Consider the following 24442-nt stretch of genomic DNA (forward strand, 5'->3'; position numbering starts at 1 on the left):
AAAAACGCTGCATCGCATCATTGAACATATCACCACGACTTGACGACTTTTTCAAACAAAATGCAGAGAGAGCCTGCGCTTCAGGGGCCCTTCTTCTTCTGTGGTGTCTGTGTAAAGTAAGGTTGAACATGCAAACAGCACACCTAGTGGCATGGAGTGCAAATGCAGTCATGGTGTCGTGTGTACGCCGTGGTTTGGATGGGGAGATCCCGATTGATTACTGATCACGTAAACAGGAGTAACTCTGTTTCATCATGTAAACGGGTTATTCCAGATGTTTCAGAAACCGGAATATTGACCTGAACCCAAAAACTGACTGCATGTAGACGTAGTGACGGACAGGAACTACAGACAACTCACTGACTGAACCAACAGCTGGGAACGAACGCAAATCAAAAGCTTGACTGAACCCACTGACAGCGGTGGCCATCATCATCATCATCATCATCATCATCATCATCATCATCACCATCATCATCATCATCATCGTCGTCGTCATGTCTTGATAATGAGTGATGAAAGTGATGAGGAAGAGGAGAATGATGGTTTTTATGATGAAGATGAGGACGCTGATGTTCATGAGGAAGAATGATAGCTGTGAGAGGGATGAAGATGGCGAGGAAGACAATGAAAGCGATGAAGATGAGGATTTTTGAAACACGGGAAGTTTTGAAGGTGAGGATGAGGATGAGGCAGACGATACTGACGAAGATGAGGAGGGTGGTGATGGGGATGATCAGCGTGATGAAGATGAGGTTAACTGTGAGGGTGATGAGGATGAGTGTTCTGATGAAGATCTTGATTGATTAGAGTGATGAAGAGGGGGATTTTGATGATGATGATGATGATGATGGTGATGATGATGCTCAGATGATGAATTCCTCCTCACTCTTCTTCCCCATTTTTTCCATGCAATGCGATTGCGTGGTTTCCATGGCGACGGGGCCGCTCCTCCACGCCCACGCCGCTCACCTCCCCCCTCCCCTCCTCACTCACTCACTCTCTCTCTCACTCATAGAGAGAGAGAGAGAGAGAGAGAGAGAGAGGTGTGTTTTCTAACCCACGCAATGGAGTGGGAGATAACGTGCACACTCACAACGCGCACGCCCTCTCACACACACTGCAGACGTGCACGCTCACACACTCTGTCGAGCCGTGTGTGTGTGTGTGTGTGTGTGTGTGTGTGTGTGTGTGTGTGAGAGAGAGAGAGATGCTCAGCAGTGTGTGGGCTGAGCCGAGCTGCCTTCCACTCATCCTGCTGCCTCTCCCCTCCCTCCCTCCCTCCTCCTGCTCTCTCCCTCCCTCTCCTCTTCTTCTTCTTCTTTTCTTCCCGTCTCCACACACTCCTCTTCTCCTTCCTCCTCTTCCTCCTCATTTTTTTCTTCTTCTTGTATTGCCCCTTCCTCCTCCTCCTCCTCCTCCTCCACCGGGTCTCTCCATCCTTCTTCTCTTCAGTTCATCATCATGGAGAACGAGTCGCTGAGCTTCTGGGTGAGTCTCTCTGCAGGGCGACCATCCCTGTGTGTGTGTGTGTGTGTGTGTGTGTGTGTGTGTGTGTGTGTGTGTATGTGTGTGTGTGTGTGTGTCGCTCCGTAACTTTAAAAGTCGTGACGGGGTTTTTCTTCACACTTGTACCTTTTTTCCCAGTCGTCCTCCGGCGCCGCTCCTCTCCTTCGCTCTCTTCATCCCTCCCTTCACTTCCACCTGTCTCCTCTCCTTTTCCTCCCTCCTTCATTCCCTCTCCTCATCCCTCCTTCACTCCTCTCATCCTTCCTTTTCATCTCTCCCAGACTGCCACCTGTCACCCCTCCTTCACTTTCTCCTCATTCCTTCACTTCCTCCTCTCCTCCCTCCTTTTTATGCCCCCTTCACTTCCACCTGTCATCCCTCCTTCTATTCCTGCTTTCATCCCTCCTTCAGCCCTTCCTCTCATCTTTCTCCTCTTATTCCTCCTTCACTTATTCCTTTCATCCCTCCTTCATTTCATCCTCATTTCCTCACTTTATCCACTCATCCCTACTTTTCCTCCTTTCATCCCTCCTTCACTTCCTCCCCATCCCTCCTCTTTTTCTTCCTTGTATCCTTCATTCCTTTCCTATTCTCATCATCACTTCCTCTTCTCATCCTTCATTCATTTCCTTCTAGCCATCCCTCCTTATCTTCCATTCATCCTTTCATCCTTCACTTCCTCCACTTACCCCTCCTTTGCTTAGTCGTCTCATCCCTCCTTCTCTTTCCCCTCATCCTCCATTTTTTCCATCACTCCTTCACCTCCTCCACTCATCCATTCATTTCTGCCTCTCATCCATTTTGTCCTCTTCAATCTTTCTTCCATCCCTCCATCTTTTTCCCATACAACTTTCTTTCCGTCGTCCCCCTTCATTTTGTTTTTCATCACTCCATTTCCTCCTCTCATCCCTTCATCTTTTGATCACTTCCTCTTTTCCTCCATCCCTCACTTCCTCCATCATCCCTCCTTCACTTCTCCTTCCATTCCTCTGCATCCCTCCTTCCCTCTCGTTTCCCTTCTCTCGTTTCACTCCTTAATCATCAAACTTTCCTTTTCATCTCTCCTCTCATCTCCTCATTCCGTTTCAGTTCTTTAATTTCCTTTCCTCATCCCTCCTCTCCTTCCCTCCTCCTCTCCTTCATCCTTCCCATCTTCCCTCTCTCCTCCTCTCTTCCTCGTTTCCTTCCTCCTCTCCACCTTCACCCGAGTCACCTCAGTTTCCCCTCTCCGTTTCATTCCTTCACTCCATCTTTCGCTCTTCATGTTTCCGGTTTCATTTTCCTCCAGCGGCCCTCAGTGTGTGTGTGTGTGTGTGTGTGTGTGTGTGTGTGTGTGTGTGTGTGTGTGTGTGTGCGTGTGTGTTATGTAATCACAGAGTGTGTAGGCTGTCGTCTCAGACCGACTTTCTAAAGATGATCTGCCTTAAAAAAAAAAATTCACACCGGAATGAGGAAGCGAACCTTCTTCTTCTTCTTCTTCTTCTTCTCTTCTCCTTCTTCTTCTCTCACACATTTGAACATCATGTGGTTGCCATGGCAACACGCTGAGCCCGGCGGCTGAGTCGGCGTTGCCCCGGCCGCCGCCGGTCGGAGGTTAAACTGCTGCGTGTTGGCGACAGCTCGGTGTGTTAACTCGGACCGGAATATATATAAAAAAATAAATAAATAAATAAAAAATGGAACCTGATCATCAGCTGCCATTTTACATCTGCGATGATTCACAGCTTCAGGTCTGATCGGGGAAGAAGCTTCGAAAATAGTGCGCTCTGTCAAATGTGGTTATTTAACGGCAGCAGGACGGGAGTCTCGGTCTGAACACCCTGACTGGACGTCTCACTCTGGAGTGGATGTTTCCGGTCCCCAGCTCCACGCAAACCTCCAGAACCGGAGGGAATGAAATGACCTACATTAACACCAGAGACAGAAAATCACAGTCCAGGAGTGTTGTAGTCAAGTCCACCGAACCCGAGACCGAGTCAAGACCAAAACCAGAGCATCCAGAGACCACGGCAGGACTGAGACTTTAAGAGGACAAGATGAAGACCAGAGTATCTTAATATCAAGACTTAAAGAGACAGGGACCAAGACCAGAGCATCTCAAGACCGAGACAAGACCAAGACTGTAAAAGCCCACGACCAAGACCAGAGCATCTTAATACCAAGACAAGATCAAGACTTTAAGAGTTTGAGACCAAGTCGAGACCAAGACCAGAGTATCCTCATACCAAGAATTTAAGAGACCAAGACCACACCAAGACCAGAGCATTACAAGACCAAGACAAGACTGAGACTTTAAGAGATGGAGACCAAATGAAGACCGACATCACAGCATCTCAAGTCCAAGACTGAAGACCAACACCTGAGCATCAAGACCAAAACCAAGACTTTGAGGTTCCAAGACCGAGTCATGACCAAGATCTTGAAAATATCTCTAGGGACCAAGACCGGTCTCAAGTACCACAACGCTGGCCTCCACTACACAACACATCTGTGGAAGCATGTTTTCCTCCATTACTGAAAACACCCCAGTGGAATGTTCAACCATTGACGACACAGCTGGCTGTTTTTTTTAGAAGGCAACAAATCCTCCTCCTCAGTCAGTGGGAACACAGTAGAACTCACCATCAGACGGAAGAGTGTCCTCCATGACACCTCAGGTAACCTCCAGCACCAAAGATGCAAATCACTGTACATAATCAACAAACAGAAAAATACCAAAGGTACCGTCAGGACGACACACGGCACAGGCAGTAAATCAGCCTTCAGAGAACAGCAGAGTTTCCAGAACCGGAGGCTGGAGCTAAATTACCATGTGAAGGGAAGCAGTGACTGAATCTGTGACACAGTTTGATTTATTGGTCTTTTTTGTTTTTTGTTTTTTTTTTTTCTGCTTTGTGTTGCTGTGGTTAAGTTTCATCACGCATCCCGGTAATCTCCCTCCGGGGACGCAGTGAATTAAACGTTCTTATGAATGAGGAGTGGCCGTGACTCAGAAGTCTTCGCCCGATTCTTTCTGCGGCGGAAAGCAGACGAGCGGCGGATTCTCCAGATCCGAGCTCCTCGGTGATGTGCGAAACTTGACGAGATGAAGTGAACGTCAGAGGGGGAGAGGACAGTGTGTATTATCAGCGCCTGCCACTGGTTACCATGGCAATGGCCAGGGGAGCCACACACACACACACACACTCGTCCTTTTCGCACCTCACAATGAGGAGCACGTTTGCGATGTGGCCACAGCGCTGCATGTCTGCGCTCGGCTCAGACGAACCAGGCTAATAATTCATGCAAATGCAGGCGGACGCTCGCTGCGACGGGCGGAAGACGGCGGAATTATCGTCAGATTACTCTCCAAAGTCCTGCTGTCAGAGTGTGACTCTGATGTCCTCGCACTCCCCAAACTCTCGGCTGATTGGTGGAGAAACGACCACATGCAGGAAACAGTCGTATCTCAGATGCAGTATTCCATTTAATGAGCCTCAGAAAACAGTCCAGCTCCTTCTGGGTCATGATGGAGTTGAAGTGCTGGAACGCCACTGCTTCAGCAGTGAAGCGTCTCAGTTCCCGTTACTGGAGTGCAGAGATGCCTTCATCAGGAAACCGTTCCGTCTGCCTCTAAACTGTTACCCAAAGCATCATTTCCTCACTCGAGAGGCGTTCACACCGCAACGCTTTCAGGTGCAAACGAAAAGTTCCGCTGCGTTTTGGGTGTCTGTGACCTGGAACGCTAACGGCACGCCACTTTAGCACTAGCTCTCTCTCTCTCTCTCTCTCTCTCTCTCTCTCTGGCCTGCTTACTCATCCCTGGTAGCCACAGCACCGGCGTCACCATAAGCTTCTGTCTCCGTCCGCCTCGCCCACGCCACCGTTTCTGTGCTGGACGAATTTTACTGGACAGCGTTCCCGTTCTGCTCCTCACATCTGGAGAACAGCTGTGAGCGGCTCAGTGGAACACTGCGAGCGACAGACGGCCGCGTTTCACCTGCAGGTCGACCAAACGCTTCACGACTTTGTGGAAAAGGGGTTTTTTGAAGACACTCTAGACTCTCAGTGTATCTTATATAAAGTCAGAGCGCCCACTGGTGGTGGGAATGTAGAAAGAAGAACAGATTCTCTGAGCGGCAGGGAAATAAGATTTAGTTTCTATTGTGTGTGTGTGTGTGTGTGTGTGCGTGTGTGTGTTATCAGTGCTGTCCAGCTTCTCTCAGCCTTCCTGCTAACATCCGTTTCCTTGGAAACCGAGCCAGGAAGCAGGAAGTTTGAGCAGTGGAAGTGTTTCTAATCTGTCCAAAAGTTGTTTTATTGTTTCCAGCATGTCGTCCCGCCGGCCACGTTGCCGTGAAAACATGTTCTTCTTTTTATACACATTAATGGGGCCGTTAGCGAGCTGCTAGCAGGTTAATCGCCGGTGAGCTGAGAGGTCAGCGGGGGTCAACCTCTGGTTCGTGACGGTCGACGGGCGGCACGGTGGGGAAGTGGTGAGGACGTGTCGTTCAGGAGGAGTCAGCAACTTGAAACAAATCACAGACAGAGAGAGTAGCTAAACCATGAAGACAAGACTAAAAATGACGAAATAAAATGCAGAAGATTTAACATTATGGTAAATTTAATGGCTTATAATGAGATAACAAGCACAAAACAAAATATAACAACATGAAACGACTCAAAAAACACAAGAAAATTAAAACCAACATAAAATTATATATAAACATCACGAAAACAACATAAAATTACAGAATCAACATAAAAATGAGGTTTACCAAGAGTTTCTGTCTCTTTTTCATGAGTGTGCTAACTGAAGTTTTTGGTTCTGTTTTCCTTCTTTGTATTTAAATTTTTTTCTTCATTCGTTCTTTTTTCTTGTTTGTAGCTTTTTTTTTGTTGTCCGGTTGTTGCGCGACTGTTGGACTTGATGGGATTTATGTCTCTTTGTGGTTGTTCGATGCGGTTCACTGTATATTTTTATTCCACGGTTGTGTTTTCAGCCTCTTCTTGAATCTTTTCACTCTGGTGTGATGGAAGCTGCTCCTTCATCCCCTCACAACTGCTTTTCTTTTCTTTTTTTTCCCTGTTCCTGCCCCACATCCTGACCTCCTCCTCCTCCTCCTCCTCTTCCTCCTCCTCCTCCTCTTCCTCCCCCCCTACAGGATGGGCAGGGCCGTTCGCTGTGAAGTTGCTCGACCTGCAGCAGGAGTTGGGCTCCCTGACCTCCCGTCCACCGCACACACACTCACACACTCGTCCGCCTCCTCTCCGCGCTTCGTCCGGCAGCAGGATTACAGCGTCGCCCCAGAACCACCTCTGGACCAGGACCAGAACCGGGACCCGGACCAGAGAACTCAGTGAAGGATCAGTTTGATGGGACTGCAGCTGACAGGTGAGTCGCTTTCATTGGAACAAGCTCCTGATTTCGGGCCTTTTTCACCAGAAACCTTCTGAATTTGGTTGTTTTCTGTCTTGAGAGACGAGACAGCCGGCGGCCTCCGACACTCCCAGAGGAGTCTGCTCATCTGCTACATCTGTACAACTTCAGCTTGTTAAAATAAATTAAAAAGTATTACCTTTGTTCACTTATGAAATATCTCATTTTCTTTAAGGAACAAAGTCCAAAGTCTTTATTTTTATTCCTCCTCCAAACAGCCTCCTCCTCTGAGGGACTGACCGTAAATCTGAGCAGGTTCTTTAATCAAACACAAATCTGAAAATCAGATGCTAACATGCTAACATGCTAACAGACGGCGATACCTTCCTGTTAGCTCAGTGTTTCTGCTCTACTGAAGATTGAAGTCAGGATTAACAAATTAGCAGAACATATTTAGCCTAATTTATTTATGATACGTGAAGGTTGTGAAGGTTTTGCGCTGCGGCGAAACTCCTCCTCCAGCCGAGAATCCTCCAGTCAGGCAGACCAGGGGGGCTGTGATTGGTTGGCTCCACTGGGCCTCGGGGCCGGTTGAAGAAACTCCAGATGAGGGTGGAGTAAATGTGCGCTTTACTGAAGAACTGCTGTTAAATTCCAGAGTGAGCAGCACCCGGTGACAGGGCCGGAGACTTTATTCACCTCTGACAATCTGGACGACACCGAACAGGAAGTTAGCTTAACTCTTGAAATATCAGTTTGTGCAACTAGAAGTCCAAATCCTCATCGGACTCATGTTCTACATACAATGTCTTGGAGAGACTTATCTGCAGAGATGAAGCTTGTTCTCTGCCAGATTGTCTGTTTTCGTGGTCATTCTGAGGCTCTGGTTGATTTTTGAGGGTTTTGTATCTTGTGACCTTTTTTTTTTAACTTCATGTCGTTTTCTGGAGTTTTCGTGTCTGTTGTGTCTTTTTCTGCTGGTTATTTTTACTTCTTTAGCACAACTGAAACACAGTGTCGGGTTCGACTCTGATCTCTTCCCTCTGACATCACTTCCTGTCTGTTGACTGACAGCTCTGGAAAAGGAAGTCCCGCCTCCACTTCCTGCTTCACTGTTATCACTCACAAACTTTCAGCTGGAAAACTGAGACGATTTTTTTCCTCTTCACTGATATGTACACTGTTTATTCTTCATCATTTCTACGTGTCTTTATCAGGATGTTTCTGAATTTTCTTTTTTAAAGTAATTTCGTGTTTCTCCATTTTCAATACTTTTTCAGTCTTTATCCATTTGTTTTGTTTTATGTTGTGATAGTTTTGGTCTCTTTTGCGTAATTTTTTGTGTTTTTTTAGGGTTTTTTTGTATTTCTTTGGTTGTTTTTGTTCTCTTTGGAGTCTTCAGTCATATATTTGAATCGTTTTTTGTGCTTTAACAGGTGATTTTGTTTTGTGCTCAGTTTGTATCATTTTGTTTTTTATGGTATTCTGTTTTTTGTGTTGGTTTTCAACAATTGTGCTGGGCTTTTTCCTGGTGGTTCATGATCTGTTTAAATCTATTTTTTACAATCTTTTCTGGTAGATTTGTTTCTTTTTGAGTGATTTTTTTAAGAATTCTTTTGTCCTTCAAAACTGCTCGCTATCAGACTCAAGCTCAGAAAATGTGTTTTCCACCAGCAATAGGAACAAAAACAGAATTAGAATTTATCATTACTATTATCTGTATAAAAATGAAATAAAAGATACGTTTTGTTATCACGATGATCACAAAATGAAATGTTAGCATAGCAACATCACTGGTTCGGGGTTAAAGTTTAGCTAACATGTGAATTCAAAGAAGCACATATACGATCCATGTGAGGCTTCTCTCCTGATGGTTCAGTTTATTGTGGTTAATGTTTTTGAACGGAACAGTTCGGATCCAGCTCTGAGAGCTTCTCCCTCCTCATGTTCTACGTTGCTGCTGTCATAGTGAATGTGACCACTGGGGGGCGACATTGGACTGAAACTCACTGAATTTCTGAGGTTTTAGAAGTCATATTTTTCAGTTTTGGGTCTGAAAACACTGAAGGTTCTTGTGTGACGCGACGTCCTCGTGTGAGGGAGAACGGACGAGGACCGACATGGAAACCCGGAACCTCTGGGTTATTTCAGGACTCGGATCTCCCCCTTTTCTCTCCGGAAACGTTCCAGATCATACGGGAAACCAGGGAGGCGTTATGGAATCCAACAGGAAGAGGAAGAGGAGGGAGGAGGAAGAGGAGAACACCCACTGAGAGCTACCTGAAGAGCACCGGCAGCAGGAGAAGGAGCAGCTGAGAGTTTTCCTGAGGAAACACAAACCGTCGTCAAGAAGAACAAAAAAAAAAAGTGAAGAAATCCTGCAGACAGATGATGTTTTCACAGACTGCAGGTTAGGATGAGCAGAGCTAATGGTGAGAGCTTTAACGGTCTTAAACTAGCTGTTAAACTAGTCTAAGTAGCATGGGGGTTACTGGTTGTGGTGGTATTTATAAAGGTAGGAACTGGAACGGATCAGTTGCGGCTGTGATTTAGAGAGTTTGCGATGTTTTCCTGTGGGAGTGAAGCTGCTGCGAGGTGAACCGGATCAACACCAGATCAGAGCTGCTCCGTGTTTGAACATCTGCCGGTGAGCCGTCCAAGCTTTTAATCCGGCACACGCCGTTTTGTTCCCGCGGCGGCGGCGTCCCGCCTCGTCCTGTCTGCTCAGACAACAGGCGGAAACTCCCAGAACTGTTCTGTCCAAACGCGAGAATCCAGCCGCCGAGCGGAGCGTGTGTGTGTGTGTGTGTGATGGCGAGTGTTTTCGGGCTGGAGGCGTCCTCCTCGTGTTTACTGCGAGAACCTGTCAAAACAGACGCGTCACCGACACCCGGAGAACAATCCGACCCAAACAGACGAAAACGCAGAGTCAGAACGCGGCACAGCAGAGGAGACCGAGACGGGCGGGAGCCGGAGACGGCTCAGAGTTCAGGTCAAACGTCTCCCCGGATGAAATCAGCCAATCACCCGCTGACAGCGGTTGCCATGGTGATTCCAGACGGGGGGGAGGACAGACGCAGGAGCACCAGGGGCACCCGGAGAGTACCGAGTCCAGAATCATGTCTCAGATCCTCAGTTTAAGTGTGTTCTGGACGAGTCCCGTCAGAGGTCAGAGGTCACTGAGAGCACAGCGTGAATTACTGTGAAACACGAATTCCCATCAAACAGATTATTTAAAATCAGGAAGATGAAACCAGTTGGTTTTTAAACAATTTTAAAGGTGGTTTGAAGCTGGTTGTAGATCCGAGTTTAGATTTTCTGGACTAGTTTCATTTAGATTTTTCAAGTTTTTCTCTTCCCTTTCATTTTAAATGGGAATTTGACTTGGATTATTTTGGGCTGTGATGATCTGTTTGTCCTGAATTTCCTCAAATCTGTGTTGTCTGCACATGAGGCGTTCAGGTACAGGGCAGAGCGTAGGACACCCGCCGCCCCGAGCAGATTGAGAGAGGAAAAAAAAAGCTGCTGGCTATAAATGTACTTCAGGTTGTGACTCAGGTTTCGACACTCAGAGCTAAATTTAGAGCAAAGCAGCATCCGAACTAAACTCTGAGTCAGGAAAGCAACTCTTCTCTGAGTTTTTACTTCATGCGGAGCGTTTTCTGAGCGGACTTATCGAATCGCGGAGGAACAGTTCAGCTTCATAACAGCACGTCTGGCTTCGGTGTGAAAGTCCGACACTTTGGTTTGTTGTCGGGTGATATTCAGCTGTGAGGTGACGGAGCGCCGTCCCACTGCGTCTGGACGGGTGTTTTATTCTTCCATCGCGGCTCCAAAGGAGTTGAGATGAATAGCAGTCAAAATTTTTGATGTAAGTGGTGAAAAACAGCCGGAAACCAGCTTAAAACTAGAAATATAACTAGAAATATAAATATAAAGAAACTAGATTTAAACCTCCTGAAAATCAATCAGAAAACTTGTTCCAAAGACTTGCAGTAACCACCATGAGACTTGCTCAAAAACTTCTTCGAAATGGACCAAAATAACAGGTGGAAAGCAGCGTGAAACTTTTCCCACACTGAGTCTGAAATCTTCCTAAAGCCAGATCAGAAACTCCTCCATACATGTGGGAAGGAAACACGAAAGATGTCCAAGGACCGGAGAGAAAAGAACCTGTTTGTGCTCCAAAAAGTTTTAAACCAGCTAAACAGTTAGAAATCAGCGAAAAAGACTTTTCAAATGACTGGAACCAAAAGAAACAGGTTCAAAATCCAAAAAGAAACCAGCAACAACGACTTGAAAACCAGTCCATCAACCTGGGAAATACAAAATAAATCAATTCAAATCCTTCTAAATTAAAAACAACATGTTATGACAAACTACTCTGAAAATAGTCTTTCTAATCCCAGTCATCAGAGAGTCCTTGAAGGCACCGCAGAGGTCGCCAGAGATCTGAAAGCGGTCCCGGGTGTTGTAGAAACAAGTTTGCTATTGAAAGTCAGAATGTTCCAGTAATCAGACGACTTCCTCTCGCTGACAGTGGCGAAGCCGCTAATTGTGGGGATATTTTCCTGGAAAGCCTCGTCCTGCGGAGAAATCCTCAATATGTGGCTGATTAGATGGAAAAGACGCTTTATTGGTCTTCAAATCTGATCCAATTCAGATGAATGAGGCGTTCGCCGACTGTTTGTTTCCCAGGAAATGAGCCTGCTGCCTGAAGCTCAGGATTCCTGAGCTCCCACTGATTGGCCGATAGTTTCCGACTGCTCTCGAACACATCGCGCCACTGGCATTACCTCTGCCGGTTGTACTCGCAGATACTCTTCTTCTGGTAGAGATTTGTCACATGAAACGGCCGTCTTTGTGTTCTTGTGACCGTCATGCGTCAAAGCGTGAAACTCGGCCATATTTGTAATTGTTCACCTGTATCCTCGTCTCCAGGATACTTTCCGGTGTTTCCGTCACCCAGAGTGTAAATGACTGATTCACTGCGGTGGTTGTTTGTGTCCGTCTTCTTTAAACGTCTCATCGTGTGAACTGTCTCTGAACTCCAGCTGCCAATCATCCGGTCCCATCTGCCCACCGACGCCCCTGCTGGCCCCTCTGGAGCCGGGGGGGGGGGGGGGCTGCAGGACGGCACATTCTAGTGGGAACTGTGAAAATTGCTGAGCCACGTTGCTATGGCAACAGTGGGCATGTAGATCGGCAGTCTTTTTTTAACACACACACATACACACACACCACACACACACACACACACACACACACACACACACACACACACCCACACACACACACACACACACAGAGGAGTGACACAGTGAGGTTAGCACAGGATTCCCTGCTATTCCAGTTTCTATGACAACCCTCGACTCCCCCCCCCCCCCCCCCCTCGGCTGTGAGCGAAGCCGCCATCAAAGCGGCGACAGCAGCTGCTCATCGCCATGACAACGATACATACAGTCTGTGGTTAGAGGATGTGAAGATGTCGCAAAGTTCACTTCACCTCAGACCACTTTGTACTGTGGTGTGTGTGTTGTGTGTGTGTGTGTGTGCGTGCTTGTGTATGTGTGTGTGCGTGCTTGTGTGTGTGTGTGCGTGTGCGCGTTCTTGTATTTCTATCCTTGTTGGGGCCAAATGTCCCCACAAGGATAGCAAAACGTGGAACGACGTGCCTTGTGGGGACCTTTTTCCGGTCCTAAGTAGGAGAAACAGTGTTTTCTTGACCATGTTGTTGTTACTGAAAAAAGTAAAAGTGCAAAAACATTTCTTTAGGGTTAGGCTTTGTTGTGGTGTGGGTTAGGGTTAGGGTAAGGGTCAGGGTTAGGGGCTAGACATGAATGGGAGTCAATGGACGGTCCCCACAAGGATAGAAATACAAGACTGCGGTTCTGTGGTGTGTGTGTGTGTGCGTGTGTGGTCATTTCTGTCTCTTTTAGAATACTTTGTGAATCACGTGAATCTCTTGTGTATTTTGATTCTTGTCTTTTCAGTTTAATTCAGTTGATTCTTTCATTTTTTATGGTTGTTTTATTAATTAATTTCTTTTGTATCTTTCATTATCTCTTGTGCTTTTGACATTTTTTTTCCATTAACATATTTTTTTAATCTTTGGTTATCTTTTCTTTGGCTCTTCTCCAACATTTTTGTGCCTTTTTTGGTTTGATTCTTTTGTGTCTTTGTGGTTATTTTATGTCTCATCTTGGACTCTTTTTTCCTGTAGTTTTTTTTTGTCTATTTCTGATTGTTTTTTTTTTCACACTTTGAAACAATATCCAGACAGCAGCTTCAGAGTTCATGCCTAATGGTTTAGGAGATTAGTGCCCTGAGACTTCGGCGGTGGTGTTTTCGGAGTCGGAGTTATTTGGCTGCAGGAGGAAGGAGGTGAGACCTCCTCGTCTCTTCCACCTTTTCTTTCCGTTCACGGATCGTTTAAAGAAAGTGGAGCAGAACAATTGGAGGAGGAAAAACAGGACGTGACGTCACGTCCTGTGGACGGGCGGAGGTGGAGGTCGGACCCGGGAGAGACGTGGTCGTCCTTTAATTCCAGCCAGCGGACGCCCGAACACGTTCGCCTCGCCGCCTCAGCCTGAAAATGCTAAATATGCTCTGAAGGAGAAGCCGTGGGAGGCTGGAAGATTCTCCGGCGTTTCAGACTCTCCACTGCCTTCGTTTGGAGACAAACCTGATTAAATCTGAATAAATCTGATTAAATCCTTAAAGCCTGACTAAAAACCTGACAACACACCAGAACCACAAACCGAAACACGTATAACTCAGCTGCATACCAGCAGTCTGCCGGGATTTCAAAATCTCACTCACTACATATAAATGATAAATACAATAAATACAGAAATACAGAATACACTTTTAAAGTCCAGAAAATTCTGAAATATCCTAAAGAAGTTTGTCAAAGTGTTGAAAACCAAACTAAAAACTACCCGACAAAATGTTTCAAAATCAACCACAGATTTGACAAAATTATGAAACTCGGGCTAAATGTTATTTAGATACCAAAAAGCAAGAGAGAAAAAAAACTGAAGATATGTTAAATGATTTGGTTCATCCAATAAACATGTTTTATCATATTAGACATTACTAATGTCATGCTGGCTGCTGGTAGCATCACGTCTTTATATGACTGTTTTTCTTTTTTTCTTCACCTATGATCATTCTGTGAAAACTGTATATACGGTAGTGTATTTACATATTTAAATTTGTCTTGTCTTGCGTGATTTTTTAACTGTTCTTGTGCTGTTGAAACGAAGTAATTTCCTCACTGGGGGCCGTATAACGGCTTTCTTATCTTATCTCTTAAATGTCCCTAATGTCAAGTAACAAGACCGTTTACATGAGTTCAAGTGAAAACTGTGAACCTGTGTGGCATTTTAACTGTTCATTAACACAAAAAGTCTTTAAAAAAGGAAGTACATTTAGAAAGTTTTTCAATACAGGGTTTGTGCTGCTCACTCTTTGGAATTTAGCAGTTCTTCTCCTACAAAGCTGCCATTCACTAACAATTACTCAACCGTCATCTGCGTACAGGGAGAACGTGGACCAGCAGATACCCTACAGCTCCAGTAGCGGCTGGACATACGGTCTTTAGTGTTTCTGGAGTTTTGCAGTCTGGATCGCTTCGACGTGTCGTTGCAGATTTTTGGCGGTCTCTAGTTGACTTTCCAGCTGTGCAGTTCAGTTGTCCTGGAGACGCAGACGAGTGGGCGGGGCTAACAGCTGCTTCCAGAGCAGATCTGAGCAGAAAACAACGGCTCCAACAAGTGTTAATCATTTAAAAGAGGAAATGTAGATTGACTGAGACTGTCACGTTTGTTGTAATTTATTCTCACGTCTCTGTCATGTTTTACGTTTGGGGGAGGAAGTGAGAAAAGACGCTTTGCTTCTGATTTTCTCCTCCAGATGGATAGCAGTAGAAAAGAGGTTAGAAGAGTTTTCTCTGCACTCACAGCTGATTCAGAAGAAACAATGGTCCAGTAGTGTTAATGCTGTAACTATTTTGCTTGTGTTTGGATAACTGTGAAGTGAAAAGTGCTTTTCTTTTTGTTTTTTTGTTTTTTTTTGCATAGCCAGCGCTGGTTAATTAAAACACATGCCGACGATCAGCTGACTCTATCTGCGATTGGTCCGCTCTGTCTCGGCGGTTTCTCCAGACACATGCCTCTGAGTCCGGCTGCCGACACCAAACATGATCGCCCAAGGCAACAGGCGGTTACTAACGGCAACCCGACAGGCTCTGCTGTTGCCAGGGACGACGACGTGGACGACACGCCCCCTGGAAACAGCATCGTGGTCCGGATCGGCATCCCGGACCTGCAGCAGACGGTAACACCAGCTAGAGGCCACAGCACGTCTCCACGCTGATCTGCATCTGTAACCCTGAGGCGCAACACCAACCTGTGTGCCTGTGTGTGTGTGTGTGCGTGTGTGTGTGTGTGGGTGCGTGCGTGCGCGTGTGTGTCTCTGTCTCTGTCCGTCTTTCTGTCTGCTCCTGTCTCTGGCTCTCAGAAGTGTTTGCGGTTGGACCCAGAGTTACCCGTTTGGACCAGTAAGCAGAGGGTTCTGGTGACGTTGACTCAGTCTCTGTCGGATGTTTGAACTATGGTCTCTTCCAGCCGGCGTTCAACGGCCGAGCCGGAAAGTTTCTGGATGAGGAGCGTCTGCTGAAGGAATACACTCTGCCCCCCATCACCCCCATCCCTTATCTGGAGGTAAATTCTCATCCAGAGCCGGACCTTCTCTGTCCTGGAGCCCCTCCAGTTCCCCCCGCCCCTTCCCCCACCCCGATTCACCAAAGCCGAACACAGCCGGACACGTTCACTCCCACCAACACGCAGCGACCACCATACATTTCCACACAGAAATACCGAACCGGAACCAAATCCAGATAAAAAAGACCGAAACAACATTAAAACAGTGTCTAAAGGAGAATAGAGACATGAATTAACAGAATAACACTAAAATCTCACCAAAACTGCAAAACACGAAGATGTTCCCTGTAAGAAGCTCAGATTTTGTTTGATTTTGCTTTGGGATGAATGTTCAGGGGAAGCGTAGCGACTGGAAGTGAAGTGTGTCAGTGAAGACATTTCCGAGAACAAGAAGCCAGTGACTGTTTTGTTTGTTTGTTTTTCTTGTGTTTTCATTTTTTTATGTCTGTCAAACATTTTTCTTCATGTGGGAAACTTCTTCAATCTCTCTGCAGCCGCTGGTTTGAACTTTCTCTCCACGCAATCAATTCGGGAGTTTGTAGATTTCCTGTCACATTTCAGAGATTTAATTTAAGAGTTTTTCCAATGAAAGACACAAATGTGAAGAACAAATAAGTTAAAGTGTTGATATTTGATATTTTTGGTCTGGATTGGAATAAACCACATAGTCACTGAGTGTAAGTGCCATGTACATCCACCAGGGGGAGCTGCAGAGAGGATGAGAAAGTCACAGAAAGTAAAGAAGGAATTTGCGATCTGATTTTAAGAATTCACTGCATGAAATGATCTAAATGGAAGCTTTCTGTGACTTTGTTTAAAAATAAAAACACTAAAGCGTTAAATGTTGTGCAGATTTTTGTTTCCTATACAGCTGGTTTTTTTTTTTTTGTGTGGCTACTTTAGTAAAATGGTGGAGATGTGAGATGGGAAAATGTTTCTGAAGCCTTTGTTGAAATGATGAAATCCTCCAATGAACGAAGATTCAGATCATGAACAAACTGACCGTGTGTGTTTTTTTCTCTCCCTTCTCTGCAGTTTCGTTATAAAAGAAGAGTTTATACTCAAAGTTATGTAGATGACAAGCAGCTGGCAAAGCTGCACACTAAGGTAAACGTTCACACTTTTACTGGAGAAACTATGCAAAACGTTACAGAGATTTGAGTATAAGTATTTTATTTAGGCGATATGTAATAATGATGACAGAAAGAAGGTGAATAAAGCATTTTTAAAATGGATGTTGTGTTTGTTTTCAGGCCAATCTGAAACGTTTTATGGAACATGTTCACCAAAAGAATGTAGAGAAAGTATCCAAATGGCTGGAAAAAGGTCTCGATCCCAACTTCCACGATTCAGACAGCGGAGGTAAGACAGAAAACAGACTAAAAAACAACAAGTGTAGTCAATCAGAGACGCAGACGGTGATCAGGGATGGTTTCTGGTTGGTTTTTGTCCCAGAATGCCCTCTGACCCTGGCCGTGCAGCTGGAGGAGAGCGAGGAGCTCATCAAGGTGCTCCGGAGCGGCGGCGCTCACCTGGACTTCCGCACCAGAGATGGGATCACGGCTCTGCACCGAGCCGTGCTCTGCAGGAACAGCGCCGCCCTCACGGTGAGACGGCGCTACTACACACACACACTTTGTGAGGAGATGGGCCCAGCACGGAGCCCTGAGGAACACCCTCTGTAACACTGAGGAATGGGAGCGCTAACTCCTCCTCCTCGCTCTGCAGACGCTGCTCGACCTCGGCGCGTCTCCGGACTACAAAGACAGCCGAGGCCTGACGCCGCTCTACCACTCGGCCATGGTGGGCGGCGCCCCCTACTGCTGCGAGCTGCTGCTGCAGGACCACGCCACCATCGGTACCCCAACTCAACACACGCACGCCTCTGACAGCACCAGAAACTGTTGACTTTAAAAGTGACATTAACCTGAAAATCAGTACATTCAGGCAAAGACAACATTTCTCAGTTATCAGCAGATCACAAGAACACTTTCAAAGTGGGAATTAGGAATTTCCCAACTGGTTCCGTATATTTCCAAGTTTGCAGCTTCATTAATTCACCATGATAATAATTCTTTAATGCCTGAGTTCGTGAGAAGGGACCAGTCGGAGCCAGCTGCTTTCAGACGCAAAACAAAAATCCTCCAGATTTTTATTCATTCATTTGTGTTTTTGTGTTTGTTGGGGAAAAAAAAACACTTCAGTTCTGAGAGAGTTCTTGTTGTCATGGTTACAGGGGATGATGAGAACGGGTGGCAGGAAATTCACCAGGTGACAAATCCACACACACACACACAGAGTTAAATTAGCGGCACTGATGAGGAGTTCAAGCCCTGTACAATTATGATTTTGTGTGTGGGCGCATTTGTGCGCGTGTGTGTGTTTTCAGGCGTGTCGCTATGGCAACGTGCAGCACTTGGAGCACCTGCTGTTCTATGGCGCCGACATGAGTTCCCAGAATGCATCAGGAAACACCGCACTGCACCTCTGTGCTCTCTACAATCAGGTAACAGCAACACACCAAATACGCAACAACAACAACAACAACAGCAAGAGCAAGAGCAAGAGCGCCCTCGCCTGTGCGGTGGGGGTGACGGTGTGATGTGCTGCTGTTTGCAGGACAGCTGTGCTCGAGTGTTGCTGTTCAGAGGAGCCAACAAGGACATCAAGAACTACAACAACCAGACGGCCTTCCAGGTGACTCACAGCGGAACCGACACACAACCCGCTGCACAAACAACAACCAACAATTCAAGAGATGAATGAGCGAGTTTTTCCTGACACATGAATAAAAGCTTTATTTACATTTACATTGGTGCTAAGAGCCTCTGAAAACTGAATTTGTCATAAAACGCTCTGATTGTGTCTCCATGGAGACGAGGGACAGTGCAACTCTTTAAAAACACTCCGACTCCATCTCCATGGAAACGGAAGTAATTAAAGCAACATTTAAAAGAATGATTTTAGTTTTGTGCTGAGCATCAAAACAAGTCTCAATCATGAAAATACCAACAAATATGTGACCGTGTGTGTGTGTGCGTGTGTGTGTGTGTGTAGGTCGCAATCATCGCTGGAAACTTTGATTTGGCAGAAATCATCAAGATTCACAAAATGTCTGACGTCGGTGAGTTTTAACACTTTAACCTTCCTGCATGTGTTTGTATTGTCAGTGCAGGAGCTTGATATTAACTCTGTGTTTTTGTTTGTGTGTGTGTTTGCCTGTGTGTGTGTGTGTGTGTGTGTGTGTGTTGGTGTGTGTGTGTGGGTGTGGTGTTTGCGTGTGCAAACATATGCGTATGTGTGTCCAAGTAGTTCCCTTCAGAGAAACTCCCTCCTACACGAAGCGCCGCCGAGCCGGCGTGACGCGCTCGGCGGCGGGGAACGGCCTGGCGTCTCCTCGCTCCCTGATTCGCTCGGCCAGCGACAACGCCCTGGAAAGCCCCGCCTCTTCACCCGGCCCTCCCTCCAGAGCCTGGAGAGCACCACGACACGCACACGCACTCACTGCGACGTCACACGCGACGCCTCAGGTACACACGTCACACCCTGAGATACACACATGAAACCCCCGGGATTCTCCGGCGTTTTAATATCAGTGTGTTTCACATGTAGAATGAGTGAGTTTATAATGGTGCCGGTGTAGTTAGTGACATTACAGGTATAGTCAGCTGTAGTCAGTGGCAATGCAGGTGAAGACCGGTGTAACTAGTGACAGCCTGAGAAGCGTTAGTTAAGTACAGGTGTATTTTAACAGTGCAAGTGTAGTTAGTAAGAGTTCAGGAGTAGTTTGTAAAGTACAGGTGTAGTTAGTAACAGTACAGGTGTAGTTACTAACCGTGTAGGTGCAGTTCATAGCAGTGTACGTGTAGTTAATAGACATGCAGGTGTAGTTCAAAACCATACACGTATAGTTACCATCATTACAGGTGTAGTTAGTAGCTATACAGGTGTAATTAGTGACAGTGCAGGTGTAGTTACCATCATTACAGGTGTAGTTACTGTCAATACAGGTGTAATTAGTGACAGTGCAGGTGTAGTTACTATCATTACAGGTGTAGTTAGTAACAGTACAGGTGTAGTTACTAACCGTGTAGGTGTAGTTCATAGCAGTGTACGCGTAGTTAATAGACATGCAGGTGTAATTCAAAACCATACACGTATAGTTGCTATCATTACAGGTGTAGTTAGTAGCTATACAGGTGTAATTAGTGACAGTACGGTGTAGTTATCATTACAGGTGTAGTAACAATACAGGTGTAGTTACTATCATTACAGGTGTAGTTAGTAACAGTCCAGGTGTAGTTACTATCATTACAGGTGTAGTTAGTGACAGTACAGGTGTAGTTATTAGCCATAAAGGTGTAGTTACTATAATTACAGGTGTAGTTATTATCATTACAGGTGTAGTTAGTAACAGTCCAGGTGTAGTTACTATCATTACAGGTGTAGTTAGTGACAGTACAGGTGTAGTTATTAGCCATAAAGGTGTAGTTACTATAATTACAGGTGTAGTTATTATCATTACAGGTGTAGTTAGTAACAGTACAGGTGTAGTTACTATCATTACAGGTGTAGTTGGTAACAGTACAGGTGTAGTTACTATCATTACAGGTGTAGTTAGTGACAGTACAGGTGTAGTTATTAGCCATAAAGGTGTAGTTACTATCATTACAGGTGTAGTTATTATCATTACAGGTGTAGTTAGTAACGGTCCAGGTGTAGTTACTATCATTACAGGTGTAGTTAGTGACAGTCCAGGTGTAGTTACTATCATTACAGGGTGTAGTAACAGTACAGGTGTAGTTACTATCATTACAGGTGTAGTTAGTGACAGTACAGGTGTAGTTACTATCATTACAGGTGTAGTTGGTAACAGTACAGGTGTAGTTACTATCATTACAGGTGTAGTTAGTAACGGTCCAGGTGCAGTTACTATCATTACAGGTGTAGTTAGTGACAGTCCAGGTGTAGTTACTATCATTACAGGTGTAGCTCATAACAGTACAGGTGTAGTTACTATCATTACAGGTGTAGTTAGTGACAGTACAGGTGTAGTTACTATCATTACAGGTGTAGTTAGTAACAGTACAGGTGTAGTTACTATCATTACAGGTGTAGTTAGTGACAGTCCAGGTGTAGTTACTATCATTACAGGTGCGTTAGTAACAGGGTACAGGTGTAGTTACTATCATTACAGGTGTAGTTAGTGACAGTACAGGTGTGGTTGGTACACAGTAAGGTGTAGTTATTAGCCATAAAGGGTGTAGTACATCATTACAGGTGTCGTTATTATCATTACTGTGTAGTTAGTGACAGTACAGATGTAGTTACTATCATTACAGGTGTAGTTCGTACGGTCCAGGTGCAGTTACTATCATTACAGGTGTAGTTAGTGACAGTCCAGGTGAGTACTATCATTACCGGTGTAGGCTCATAACAGTAAGGTGTAGTTACTATCGTTACAGTTGTAGTTACTATCATTCAGGTGTATTTGGTAACAGTCAGGTGTAGTTATTAGCCATAAAGGTGTAGTTACTATCATACAGGTGTAGTTAGTGACAGTACAGGTGTAGTTACTATCATTACAGGTGTAGCTCATAACAGTGCAGGGTGTAGTCGGCTCCAGTGAGATTGTACTCGTTGACCCTGTGACCTCTGTGGCGGCTCCAGTCCGAGCGGCGGCGCCCACGTGGAGACCAGCCCTCCGTCCTCGCCGCCGCTGGACCCCCTCAGATGAGGAAGAGGAGGCTGTACAGCGCCGTGCCGGGACGCACCTTCATCGCCCCCGGTCCCCACGTCCCCCAGGGGCCCCGGGAGATCCAGCTGCACCGCGGAGAGCGGGTCAAAGGTCAGGCGGAGGACAGACAGGGGAGTCAACGGACACTCGTGAAAGGCAGGCGCCTGACGTTGTTGTGTTTTCAGTGTTGTCGATCGAGGGAGGATTCTGGGAGGGCAGCGTGAAAGGCCGGACCGCTGGTTCCCCGCCGACTGCGTGGAGGAGGTGCAGATGCGGCAGTACGACCCCCGACTCGGTAAACGCCGCGCCCACCGAGCCGTGCACAGTACGGCGCACGAGACACGCGTGACCCGTGACACGTATGTTTCAGAGACGAGGGAGGACCGCACCAAGAGGCTGTTCAGACACTACACGGGGTCGTACGACAACTACACCTCCTACAGGTCAGACCGCCACACTGCAGCGCTGCCGGCAAATCCCCTACTGCTTCCACATGCTAGAAAAATATATGTATGTTTGAACACATTCAGTATCTTACTTACTTTAGAATATATATATATATCCCAAACTTAAATATAAAAAATTCTACAAATGTCAATTAATTAATTTTCCATAAATGTTTTTATTTATTCTAAATACTCTGAAAATGAAATCAAACACAAATACCGTTTGACATGACATTAAGTCGATCATTTATTGTATTTATCTGTGATTACATTTTTTTTTTCACCAAGTAATATTATAGTGCTTGAAATCTTTTTGTGTTTGCACTCTTAATGGACTAATACTATTTATTCAAACTATGAATGTATATTTACACTCATTACTATTTACACATTTTTCTCTTTATTCCTACAACATAGCTAGAAACAATAATAGCATTTTATTGCATTCTTTAAACTACACCCAGCATATAATTATTTTTCTAAGAACAGAAATCACATAAAATTTTACATATTGGATCATGAAAATGAGAAAGTCAAATAAAATTTAAAAAAAAGTCAATTTTCCTCATGGAATGAGTTACATCTCAGAGAATTAATCTTTGAGGATTCGTCATTAATAAATTATGTGTCTGCCGTTTGTACTTTGAGGTCATGAAGTTTCTAATTCCAGCCGGTTGCTTTGATTTGCAGCGACTACGTGATCGAGGAGAAGACGGCGGTGCTGCAGAAGAGGGAGAGCGAAGGATTCGGCTTCGTCCTCAGAGGAGCTAAAGGTAGAAGCAAAAAAAGAAAAAGTCCAGAGATGAGCGAGGAGGAGTGGGGAGAAAGAAGGAAAGAGAGATATTTAGAGCTGAGAGGAAGAAAAAAAAACGCTGGTTTCATAACAGCCGAAGGGGAGCGGCAGGCCACGCCCCCTCCACTCTGCAAACAAAGTGGGAGGAGCTAATCACTTCAAAATAAGACTGCAAAAGTTCTTAAACTTTATACTTTCAAAACAGTAAAAAAAGTAGAATCCTTCAAAATGAAAGCAGAGAATCAAGAAGTGATTTCTTGTTTTTCACGTCCAGTAACACCGTCTCCTCTTCTGTCTGCAGCCGAGACCCCATCGAGGAATTCGCCCCGACGCCGGCGTTTCCCGCCCTCCAGTACCTGGAGTCGGTGGATCAGGGGGGCGTGGCCTGGAGGGCGGGGCTGCGGACCGGAGACTTCCTCATCGAGGTGACAGCAGAGCATGGGGCGGGTGTGAGTTTCCCGCTGAGGCTCAGACCCGCTGACGAGCGTCGCTGTGCAGGTGAACGGCAGCGACGTGGTGAAGGGGGGCACCGGCAGGTGGTCTCTCTGATCCGCCAGGGGGGAAGCCGCCTGCTGATGAAGGTCGTGTCCGTTTCCCGCAAATCTGAATCCAACCTGATCAGGAAGAAAGGTACGACGCACTCACACACTCACACCTCACACACTCACACCTCACACACTCACATCTGACCGATTCACTCAGTTTTGTTTATATGGTTTTAAACACATCTTGGAGTGGCTATTTTTCTTTTTCTAAATTAATCAATTTAAAAGTGAAAAGTTTCTCTAATCAATTTCACAATAGTTAAAAAAACACAGAATAAGTCAAACTCTCCCCTTGTAGCCCCGCCCCCTCCAAAGCGAGCGCCCAGCACATCATTGACTCTCCGGTCCAAATCCATGACGGCCGACTAGAGGAGATAGGTAAGCACACACACACACACACACACACACACACACAACACACACACACCAACACATACACACAGTGTTGTGAGCTGCAGGAGTGTTGCCGTATCTGACCGTTGTTCTCTCTGCAGCCAGGAGGAGGCGCTTCGGTGAGTCGGACCCTCTGAGTCCATGTGTCAGTTGTGGTGTCTGTGGCATGATGTCATAGTGATCGCAGTCATGTCAGAGTGATGTCATAGTGATGTCATAGTGATGTCGCAGTCATGTCATAGTGATGTCAGAGTGATGTCATAGCGATGTCGCAGTCATGTCAGAGTGATGTCATAGCGATGTCGCAGTCATGTCAGAGTGATGTCATAGTGATGTCGCAGTCATGTCATAGTGATGTCAGAGTGATGTCATAGTGACGTCGCAGTCATGTCAGAGTGATGTCATAGTGATGTCGCAGTCATGTCAGAGTGATGTCATAGTGATGTCATAGTGATGTCAGAGTGATGTCACAGTAATGTCAGAGTGATGTCACAGTTATGTTAGAGTGATGTCACAGTCATGTCAGAGTGATGTCACAGTAATGTCAGAGTGATGTCAGAGTGATGTCACAGTTATGTTAGAGTGATGTCAAAGTGAAGTCATAGTCATGTCGCAGTGATGTCACGGGGACATTTCCACCACTAATGCTAATGCTAACGTTTACATTATTGATCATTGTGATGGCAGAAAAATGTCCCACTCATTTTAACTAATTTTTCTTTTTTATTGTCAAAAAATTCAACTTTTTTAAATTTATTTATGGATATATAATTTCTTGATATTTTGGTTTTAAAATATTAAAATCTGAACTTTGGGTTGGTGATCCAGCAGTGGAATTTATTGTGAATCATGATTTGATTTTAATTGAATATTATTATTGGTGTTTTTTTTTTTCTATTAGGATCATAAAGGCATTTTTGTTTGTCTTTACATT

At 45.5% G+C, this 24442-nt stretch overlaps 1 protein-coding gene across 1 annotated transcript; it reads left to right on the forward strand.

Annotated features, from left to right (window-relative positions):
• Positions 1-1385: 1385 nt before the first annotated feature.
• LOC115404616 (SH3 and multiple ankyrin repeat domains protein 3-like) lies at positions 1386-23484 on the forward strand. The gene is given in 23 exon segments (XM_030114022.1): positions 1386-1491; positions 6654-6883; positions 15037-15208; positions 15392-15473; positions 15476-15594; positions 16630-16701; positions 16848-16956; positions 17050-17201; positions 17323-17452; positions 17831-17865; positions 17984-18100; positions 18214-18291; positions 18652-18718; positions 18907-19073; positions 21265-21442; positions 21517-21564; positions 21567-21626; positions 21702-21774; positions 22468-22556; positions 22877-22995; positions 23069-23090; positions 23093-23200; positions 23414-23484. Coding segments are annotated over 21 exon segments (2064 nt in total). The 5' UTR covers positions 1386-1491; positions 6654-6883; positions 15037-15040.
• The last annotated feature ends 958 nt before the right edge of the window (positions 23485-24442 follow it).

The sequence above is a fragment of the Salarias fasciatus genome, chromosome 17 (genome assembly GCF_902148845.1).
Source record: "Salarias fasciatus chromosome 17, fSalaFa1.1, whole genome shotgun sequence".
Taxonomy (NCBI): domain Eukaryota; kingdom Metazoa; phylum Chordata; class Actinopteri; order Blenniiformes; family Blenniidae; genus Salarias; species Salarias fasciatus.